At 40.8% G+C, this 10,568-nt stretch overlaps 1 protein-coding gene and 1 pseudogene across 1 annotated transcript; one reads left to right on the forward strand and one right to left on the reverse strand.

Moving 5' to 3' along the window:
* Positions 1-2,946: 2,946 nt before the first annotated feature.
* LOC148735628 (uncharacterized) lies at positions 2,947-6,672 on the forward strand. Its single transcript, XM_088754103.1, has 2 exons — positions 2,947-3,518; positions 4,584-6,672. The coding sequence occupies exons 1-2, from the start codon at positions 3,195-3,197 to the stop codon at positions 5,226-5,228; spliced, it is 969 nt and encodes a 322-aa protein (XP_088610229.1). The 5' UTR covers positions 2,947-3,194; the 3' UTR covers positions 5,229-6,672.
* A 1,237-nt stretch (positions 6,673-7,909) lies between these two features.
* LOC148735629 (uncharacterized) lies at positions 7,910-9,682 on the reverse strand (annotated as a pseudogene).
* Positions 9,683-10,568: the final 886 nt, after the last annotated feature.

Below are 10,568 nucleotides of genomic sequence, written 5' to 3' on the forward strand. Positions count from 1 at the left end.
AAACGATTGATGAAGTCAAGTGTATGATATCAGCTGTAGAGGTCAAACTTGATTGAAGGAAACCCGTGATTTAAGGTAAAAACGCTTTACACTCCTACTTGCTTTTCATCAAAAAGAAAAAAAAATTAATTTTCAACAGAAATAAATATTTCTACGCTTTTCTGGATGCACCAGGTCAGGTCTTTGTTACTCATTTAATCTGAGAGGAAGAAAGTCATTGAATGTGCTGAGGAATCAATAATGAAAATCTTTGCCAGTATTAAATAAAATATTTTCTGACTCCCGCATGAAGTTATTGTTCTAAGAATTTGTCTTTGTCTTGATTCATGTAACGCGTTGACTTCTTTATTTTGACAAGAATGAAACTGAATAAGGTCTCTGAAAGCATCAGTTATATGAATACTGAAAAGAACCAAAATGTTATTGAGTGTTTAGTTCATCTGAAGGCGTAAACATCACACCGCATAATAGTTGTTTTCAGTTTTCTCAAGGAGGAGATTTAATATTTCACTTTTACAAAGCTATTGGTTACCATCACGTAGAATGCCTTTTGTTCTCTGGACATTTTATTGCAGGTTATTTCCAGTTTTCACTATCACGCCATCATCAAAGCCATTCAACAAATAAAGTAAAGAATTAAAGAGATAAAAGAAGATGAACATTCAAATGGTCATCGAATAGATTCAGGTCTGTGCAGATATTAGAAGAAATGTTTTTTTTTTAAATCTATAACGCTTTGCATGGAGACACCATGTTTGCTTTCCTCTGGGGGGGCACAAATGTGGCGGCCGGAGGAGGACAAAAATATATGTCACCGAGTTTTGCTCATAAATAGCTATTTGAGTACCTACTCTGATACAAGGATTGCTCAGAATGCGAAATCTCAGCGGATAAGTCACTGTTTTAACCTACGTGACATCATTCTCGGCCGCCATTTTAGTATCGTGTCACGCAAAAGCTTAGAAATTCAACCGTGCTTTATCACACGACGAAACTTAAAATTTGCAAAGAGATAAGTCTTTAGCTGTTCTAACGACTAACCAAACTAGATTCTCAAAAAGATTGATAATTTCCTTTTTTTTAATTTGGATGACGTCACGTGAAAACCAAGATTAGGTCTGCCATACCGCGTCTTGTACTTCGCAAACGCTGACAAGGAGCCTCGTTGATTGGTTGCCATGAACACACAACGATGCTCATAATCGTGATTAAGTTGGCAAAATGTACGCTTTGCGCTACTAGTATTTTATTCTTTTTGAAAATCGCACCTAATGTACAACCTTTCAACACCATTTGCGCTTTTCTATCCGGCGACATTTATTCCTAATTATTTTTGCAGTCTTCAGACGAAGTATTAATTTAAACAGTGTTCAGGGAGTTCAGGAAAGCAATTCCTCTAGAAAAGATTCATTATCCTGTATTTTGTTTTTTAACTTAGCAAAATTGATAGACATGCACATGATCTTGGTAAGGTGGAATGAAAATAAGAGTTCCTTGTGAGTCACCATGCATGACTGTTTTTTAGGGTGATCTTTAGTAGGTTCCATTTTGACTACTTGGGACTCTATATGAACTACCGCAAAAAAATGTTATCATACAGCAGAAACCACGAATATGAAAAAAAATTTAGGCCCTTTTTTCCTGGACTTAAAGTGCACCTAGACCCAAAAAGTTTTTTTCGCTTAACGAAATAAGCTTATTTTTTGGAGTATTTCTGTGCAAACATTTTTTTATTTGCTCAAATCTTCAATTGTCTGTGCCCAGTCAAAATACGGAAAATCGGCCGCCATCTTGCCCCACGGCCGAGTTTAAAGAGGAATGGCTCTAGCAGGTAATGTGACGTCAAATCGAGAACACGCTTGTTTGGGAAGGTTGTAGTCGATTTTGTCCGAAAATATGCCGACAAAGTGTGTTGTAGGAGGATGTAGCAACGTGCGAAATTTGCAAGAGGGTATTACGCTTCATACATTCCTCATACAACACACCTGGTCGGCATATTTCGGACAATATCGACCACAACCTTCCCAAACAAGTGAAAATGTGTGAAAAGCAGACTTTCGTGTTCTCGATTTGACGTCACATTATCCGCTAGAGCCATTCCTCTTTAAACTCGGTCGTGGGGCAAGATGGCGGCTGATTTTCCGTATTTTGACTAGGTACAGAAAATTTAAGATTTAAGCATTTAAAAAATTTTTGCACAGAAATACTCCAAAAAATAAGCTTATTTCGTTAAGCGAAAAAAATTTTTGGGTTTAGGTGCACTTTAAATTGATGTGTAACTAGGGTGATTTCGAATTACCGATCTTGCAATTATCATTTCTTCTTCTTCTTCTCATTTCTACTCCTTCCTGGCGCGATATACAAGGTTTGACACAGGTCATTAACAGATATGACACAACTTCTACTATATTTTCTCCTCGCTCCTCGCATCACCATCAGTGACATTCGTGAGGGATGGGGAGGGGGAAACATAGAATATACTGAGCGCTTTCTTTTAAGATAAAATAACGATTAAAGAGCTTATGCCAGACTAGAAGGCGCCATTTTGAAAATGCGCCTGCCTTGCTTTTATCTAACGGAAAAATGATTATGCACAGAAAAGGTACGCATTGTAATAAGTTTTTATAGAATTACCGTAAGATTAGAAAAAACTTCAGGCAGGTGCAATTTTAAATGCAGAACTTTCAGAAGATAAATTCCCATTAGGCAATTTGTCCGTTTCAATTAAGTTTACTGGCCAATCCAATTCAAAGGAATAGAAAAATCAAGAAAAAATAAGCACGTAGCTCCTTTGTAAGTAAGCTTCATTTAAAGAGATTTGTAAAATATATCGAAATTATCCGTTAGTCTCTGCAAACATTGTTTTGAATTGGAACTGAAGAAACAGAAGTACAGAATTACAAGCTTAACTGTTACCGCTGTATTTTCAGCAGTGTTCGGAAAATTCTCCGATCAAAACAATATTTCTCATTTGGGGGAAATGAACTGTTGGCATCGAAACTTTTCATATATATTGGAACCGACGCTGACACTTAATTTTCCAACTGGGACAGGTGAAAGCGTTCAATGGTTTGCAACCACTAAATGCGCATCACGTCTACGAGATAATTGTAATTACTTTGGCTACATATAGAAACTGGCAACAGTTCCTTCCGCTTGAGTAAAAGCTATTAAAAGCGATATTACAGTAAAACATGGCTGGTGCACTCCTCGGCAGCTTTATGCTTTTTGCGCAGTTCCTTTTTGGTTATGCAAGAGAGACAAAGTTTTGCCGCGAATCCCGTGGGGTGACGCATTACAACGAAGTTTTAACAGGGCATACCTACAAATCAATACTTACAAGCGGGATTTTTGGTTGTGGGCATGTGTGTTTGGCCGATCCACGGTGTACATCTTATAGTTTTCAAACCTCAGCGGTTGGACGAGGCATCTGTGAGCTGAATGACGGTGAATTTGGCAGCAAAAGACATTTGGTGAAGAAACAAAGCTTTGTCTTCGTTCAGGTGAAATGGAAACGGGTGAGTTATCTTCGGTCGGTTTTCTGATTGCGGCTTACGTATGCTAAAATTACGTATTCAGATTGCCAAATAGTATCAGAAAATACTCAGCCATCATGTAGTTCTGTACTGGCTTAAGAGGTGGGTCCTGCACGCGTTAGACGCATATCAAGAAGTAGACATAACGCATCACGAAAACGCGTTTAACACATATCGCGAAAGGCAAAAAATTCACAAATCACGGGGTTTTAATTTCATGTTACACAAGTCCCGAATATTAAAACACTATCTCGCATCATGCGAATAAGGTGGGTCAGCACTAATTGCGAAATGAATTAACAGCTTGTCTCCTAAAGCAGCTGGTCGAAAACAAATGTCATTTTTGCCCTTAATTTCGGTTTTTCAGTGTACTCTTGGCTACTTAGACTAATTTCCTCGTCAAGTTAAAGAGGATTTATAAGTTAGCCGACTAACAAAAAACGCTCGCTTGGGGAATTAAGGATTTCCTCTGGTCAGAATAAAATTCACATAAAAACATTAGGCGTTATACGCATGAAACCTAAAATTTTGTGGTAATGAAAGATAGAGGCGATAGTAGGTTCAAGTTACATTTTACTAATAAAACGAAGAGCGTTAAATTAAGGTCCATGTAAAAAACAGGAGATAATAACTTGAAGTTCTCGGTATACATGTTTAGGATAGCTCTGGAATAGAATGGCTCAATGTAATGAAACATTGTTCATGTCTAACACGTTTCTTAAGTACGACTACCATGTATTCAACTTCTTGAGGATCGGTAAGTATTTATCGCCGGGGGGAGGGGTTAGAGGGGCTCGGTAGTGTCACGATTGAATCTACCTGATCCCCCCATAAGGCTCTCAAATATTCTTATGACCCTCCCTTCGGCGGCTAGTTTGCAGTCACTTTTCCATACTTCCCCCTTCATACTGCGTTGGTAACAATTGATCTCCCTCCATTCCCCTTGAAAACTATGTGATCCCCCAATAAAAATTCTCCCCCAATCCCCCTCTTCCGGCCATAAAAAAAGACTAGTTTCATACATTTTGCACTTGACGATTTCTCCAGAGACCCAAAAGCTGCTGGGAGGCCTGGAAACAAGGGGCAAGAACATCAGGATATTACATTATTCAGGGAAGAGCAGAGTGTCTCTTTTACGAAATGTACTGCGACTTCAGTTCAGAACCTGGTTGGGCTTGGACCCTAATTATGTCACAGAGCATGAGCAGAAAGAACGAAGCTTTTGCAAAGGAACCATTCTTAAAAGGAACTTTTAAAAACCAGCGTTATCCAAGTTGGGAAAACTACAGAATTGGCGCAGGTCGAATGTGGATTGTGCGAGCACAGTCCAGCCATTGGCGAGTCACATGTGATTTCCCATCTTATGGAGTGGATTATAGAGATTACGTCAAGGTCACTTTTCAAAAACTGAATCCGATGAAGTACCATGTCAGTGGGGGATGCCGGCAAGTGGAGTACATCAACATCCGGGGTCATAACTGTTCAAAATGCACAGCTGGCTGGTGGCAGACTGAAACTCAATTTCTGACGCACTTAAGTGATAAGGATGCCTGCCAGTTTGGCAAGACCTTCGGTTTCCTTGACAACGAGGCCAACTTTGGTGGCTATTGGGGGAACAATGTTAGCACTGAGTTTCGATGTTCATCCATGATGACTTCCACCACCAATCATTGGTTTGGAAGTAAGGTATAGGCGAAAAAAAGAAACATTGATCATGTAAAGATGGAAGAAAAGAAATTTGTCATGAGCGTTTGCCATTCGCTGCACGACGCTTTTTACTTCTGTTGTGAAGTAAGATTCTTGTTATTTTGTTGATTCATGTAGTTTTCCAATGGTATTCATTCATTGTTATATTTCGTTTACCATGAGAATCTAATGATCTAGACCGTGCACTTGCTTGTCAATAAACGCGGTCATCTTTAGAGGTTGCATCGCAAGTGGCTATTATGTTTTGGAGAACTTCCTCCGTAACTCAAATATCGAGACTAGTGGCATGATTTGTTTCGTCTGAATTAGAAGCTCTTATGCCGTAGAATATTAGATGAAGCAGCTGTCTTAGGGACGTTCTATCCTGTATATATATAGTTTATTTTGCCTTGTTACCAATCGAGAGTTAGGCCTAGGTTATTGCTAGTTTTCACTGTCACACAATCATCAAAACCATTGACAAATAAAGTCAAGAATCAAAGATATAAAATATAATATGAATATCCAAACAGCCTTGCAAAGATCCAAGTCTGTGCAATGTTTTGCGCGAGAGATATTCGAAGAAATGTTTTCCTCAACTTTATAAGGTTTTGTATGAAGACGCCATGTTGGTGTCCCTTAGGGGGACACCAACATGGCGGCCGGTAGCTAACGAATACATACGACATCGATTCTTGTTATAAAAAGCATGAAGTCTTCTTCTGAGGGCTCAAAACATCTCTATGAATACTGATTCTCATACAAGGACTGTCCAGATTGCGAAATCTCCGCAGATAAGTCACTTTTTTTCACCTATGTGACAGCCTGTTAATATCGTGTCACACAAAAGCTTAGAAATTCAATCTTGCTTTATCACAAGACGAAAGACCCAATCAAACTGAAAATCTGTACAAAGATAAGTCTTCAGCTCTTCTGTTAACTAACTAAACTAAAATCTCATAAGGATTGATAATTCCTTATTTTTAGTTTTGATGAGGGCACGTGAAAACCAGCAATAGCTTCAGTCGTCTTTCGAAGAAACGACTAATTAAGGAAGGAAACGTGAAAGGCCAAGTAATTCCTTTCGTCAACCATACCGTGCGTTCATTTTCCTGGGAACTAAAAAGCATCTTTACAGGGAAAAATATGGCAATAACCTCTGTAATTCACCAGTGAGTTAACTCTGTCGGTGTAAGCAAAACTTTGTTTGCAGGTTTACTCACGGCAAGATTCAGGCCACATCATCTAAATTATGATATATACGCTTGTCTATAACAATTTCGTGTACTCCACTTATATATGTATTTTTTTCGCTGCTGTTGTTGTTGATTATTTTGTTGATTGTTGTTACTTAATAGAGAAGAGCACGCTGGCAGCACTGTTCAATAAAATGTCAATATTGCCGCAGGAAGTTTTGAAAGGGCAGGAGGAAGGGAGGGGAAATGGTCCAAAGTTTGATTCAGAAAATGTAAATTTTATCAACCGGATCCAGAGGCCAACTCAGCCATGAAATACTTCAAGACTGGTAACTTTTAAACACTGAGTAGAAACATGCGATCCCGTCGTTCCTTGATCATGAATTTTGGTGTCAGGGCCGGGTAATTATAAAAAACCCAAAGCTGTGACTGAGGTGATGGAGGGAGGGAGGGAGGGAGGGAGTGAGGAAGGGAGGGAGGGAGGGAGTGAGGAAGGGTGGGAGGGAGGGAGGGAGTGAGGAAGGGTGGGAGGGAGGGAGGGAGTGAGGGAGGGTGGGAGAGAGGGAGTGAGGGAGGGAGTGAGGGAGTGAGGGAGGGAGGGAGGGAGGGAGGGAGTGAGGGAGGGAGGGAGGGAGGGAGTGAGGGAGGGAGGGAGTAAGAGAGGGAGGGAGGGAGAGAGGGAGGAGGTGAGGGAGGGAGTGTGGGAGTCAGGGAAGGAGGGAGTCAGGGAGTCAGGGAGTCAGGGAGTCAGGGAGTCAGGGAAGGAGGGAGGGAGAGAGGGAGTGAGGGAGGGAGGGAGGGAGTGAGGGAGGGAGTGAGGAAGTGAGGGAGGGAGGAAGGGAGGGAGTGAGGGAGGGAGGGAGTGAGGGAGGGAGGGAGGGAGTGAGGGAGGGAGGGAGGGAGTGAGGGAGGGAGGGAGGGAGGGAGTGAGTGAGGGAGGGAGGGAGGGAGTGAGGGAGGGAAGGAGGGAGTGAAGGAAGGAGGGAGTGAGGGAGTGAGGGAGGGAGGGAGGGAGTGAGGGAGTGAGGAAGTGAGGGAGTGAGAAAGGGAGGGAGGAAGGGAGGGAGTGAGGGAGGGAGGGAGGGATTCTATGCATCAACTATTGTCATCACTAATAACATTGGACGGTTATGGTTGCATTGAGAAATCATATGCAGTCTTCTGCTTGCGTGACGAGGAGACCCTCTCTGCTTTTGTTCGAAACTATTAATATTTATGACAAGGATCATGTCAAGGCTGATTTGGTCTAATTTACTTTCACACTGAAGAATAACAATAAACAATTTCAGATCTGCGAATTTGATGTGAAATCAAATAATATCTTCTTGCTCTATTGTTCTCACTCGTTCTATTTCCCTTCCTTCTCGCCACCTTCCTGCTTTAGACAACATGGTTAATGTCAATAGAAGAAAAAAAAATGAGTTACGGTGACTCGATTCCTCCCAATTTCCAACACTTACAAATTTGCAATTTCGAGTGGTTTGCTTGTGTTTACCTAGCGTTCTTAATGGCTCCTTTCTCTTCTGGAGAACAATAGCAGTATTTTCTTAGACGGAGGTAAGAAGAAGCAACGCAAAATGGTTGATCCTTGTAAGCGTCAATTCGGCTGATATCTCCTACTAGTGAGGAAGCACCCTTCTTCATTCTGACAGAAGCTTCGTAAAATCCCTCGTTTGGAGATGTAACGAATTGTAACTGATATAAAGTATCCATAGCGAGTGTGTTAATCGATTTTTCACCCAACACCACACCACAGGAGTCACATTCGTCGTGAGCGCTCTTCTTGGAGTCTACGAATCTCTGCATGGCTTCTTTCGGCATCTCGCGAAACGCGCTCTTTATTTCCTTCAATTTCAACCGCTGACATAGCTGAGACAGTTCGTCGCTTTGTGACGTCAGATTGTTAATGTACCTGACGACAAACTCAGCTGATTCTTTTAACTGCGGGCTCTTCCAGCGACACAGCTTCCAAATCAAGACAGGGGCACCAATGATCTTTCACACCTGCGCTTCCGCACGTTCGATTTCTCTCGTTAATCCGGCTGAACAAGCTTTGACCGGTTATAATCTCGCTTGGATATTGTGGATATGACAGTATGTGACGTAATGTTGCATAAACGTCAAATGGTGATGTTAGGACGCGTGAATTTTGAACGAGATTTTTGTGGAGGATTGGGTACTTGTTAAGAAACCATTTCGGTAGTGAGATTGACATAAATGGAAACCTCTCTTCTTGTTTACCTTGGATTGTCTTTCGAAGATCAGCGAACCGATGACCATGGTCCCCGAAAATAATCAGCATAGTGTTGTTTTCAAATAACTCTCGCTGAAATGTTTGCAAGAAAGTTGTCAGGTCCTCGTCTACATAACCGATCATATTTACGTCATCATGTGAAAGCGCAGCATGAGATGAGAACGCAAACTTTGGCTGATCCTTGTAACTTCGAAAGAAACTCAACAATAATTCAGAGACACGTTATGAGCTGGTCGGTTATTGATACATTTTCCTTTTAAAACTTTATCTGTCTCTATCCAGAATGGTCTTGAGAAGTGGTCTGTTGGGGGGATCTCTGAAACCATGCAGACGGTAATTAAAGGCTGCATATTCTGGAGCGTCTTCCGAGAACATCGTAACGTATCCTTTGTCTTTGTAATTTCGGAAAATCCAGCGCCATCTGTCGACAGGTTGTGAGCCACTCATTCTCCTTCGAGCTTCAGGTTGTTTATTCTCGTCGATTCCAGTGAGCATGCCACACAGCTGCGCGGTGGTGTCGTCGCCTACGATTGTCTCACCTGTCAAATCCATTAAATTAAGCTGAATCAATTTTAGCGTTGTCAATCCTATCTAGAAATTGTTAGAACTTTTGTTGCTAACGATCTCAGCACGACCATATGAGCCTTTTTTTTTGTTTTTGTAACTTTGATATGTTGATTTGCCGTGTGGTATTAAACTGGAACCTTGCAGGAGTTCTAACTTGCAGATTGGCCTGTTTTTCTAATGAATAATTTTTGTAATGTCATATCCAAGCATGCAAATTCGTTGCAAGTAATTTTTGCACGTAAAAGTTCGTTCGCTTTCCGATGATCTTGCTTTGCACGTGATGGGATAATCTGCTGGTGCTGTAAATATATCGACTCTTAGAAAACTTTTCTGATTAGACTGCGAGGCAAGGTCTCAAATAGATTTACTACCCGGCACACAGTAATGTCTTCCAAATTTCCACAGAACACGTCATTCAAACCTAGCAGAGTGTTTGATGTCATTTTGTCAAGAAATGCCAGGCGATTATTTAAAGTGCACCTAAACCCCAAATTTTTTTTTCACTTAACGAAATAAGCATATTTTGTGGAGTATTTCTGTGCAAAAATTTTTTTATTTGCTCAAATCTTCAATTGTCTGTGCCCAGTCAAAATATGGAAAATCGGCCGCCATCTTGCCCGACGACCGAGTTTAAAGAGGAATGGTTCTAGCGGGTAATGTGACGTCAAATCGAGAACACGAAAGTCTGCATTTCACACATTTTCACTTGTTTGAGAAGGTTATAGTCGATATTGTCCAAAAATATGCCGACTAAGTGTGTTGTTGGAGGATGTAGCAACGTGCAAAATTTGCAAAAGGGTATCGCGCCTCATACATTCCTCATACAACGTACCTAGTCGGCATATTTCGGACAATATCGACGACAACCTTCTCAAACAAGTGAAAATATGTGAAATGCAGACTTTCGTGTTCTCGATTTGACGTCACATTACCCGCTAGAGCCATTCCTCTTTAAACTCGGCCGTGGGGCAGGATGGCGGCCGATTTTTCGTATTTTGACTGGGCACAGAAAATTAAAGATTTGAGCAAATTAAAAAATTTTTGCACAAAAATACTCCAAAAAATAAGCTTATTTCGTTAAGCGAAAAAAATTTTGGGTTTAGGTGCACTTTAAGTTACGTTGGATTTTTAGCAATTTATAGTAAGCACAAGCTCGGAAAATGTGTCCGATAAAAAATAAATAAATAAATAACTTTTAGAATCTATGGACATTTCTGAACAAACATCTGATACCCTTAAGAAGTTTGAAAGAACGTTTCGGTGGAAATTCTGTAAAAATTTCTGATAGCTGCAGGGCCAATATATTGAAGGATCGTGCGTTGAAATGTT

The sequence above is a fragment of the Stylophora pistillata genome, chromosome 3 (assembly GCF_964205215.1).
Source record: "Stylophora pistillata chromosome 3, jaStyPist1.2, whole genome shotgun sequence".
Classification (NCBI taxonomy): Eukaryota; Metazoa; Cnidaria; class Anthozoa; order Scleractinia; family Pocilloporidae; genus Stylophora; species Stylophora pistillata.

Excerpts from the sequence above, each read along its gene's own strand:
- LOC148735628 (XM_088754103.1), top strand. The coding sequence starts at position 3,195 with ATGGCTGGTGCACTCCTCGGCAGCTTTATGCTTTTTGCGCAGTTCCTT. Across the intron at positions 3,519-4,583 it reads TTCAGGTGAAATGGAAACGG|AGACCCAAAAGCTGCTGGGA; the intron begins GTGAGTTATCTT and ends CGATTTCTCCAG.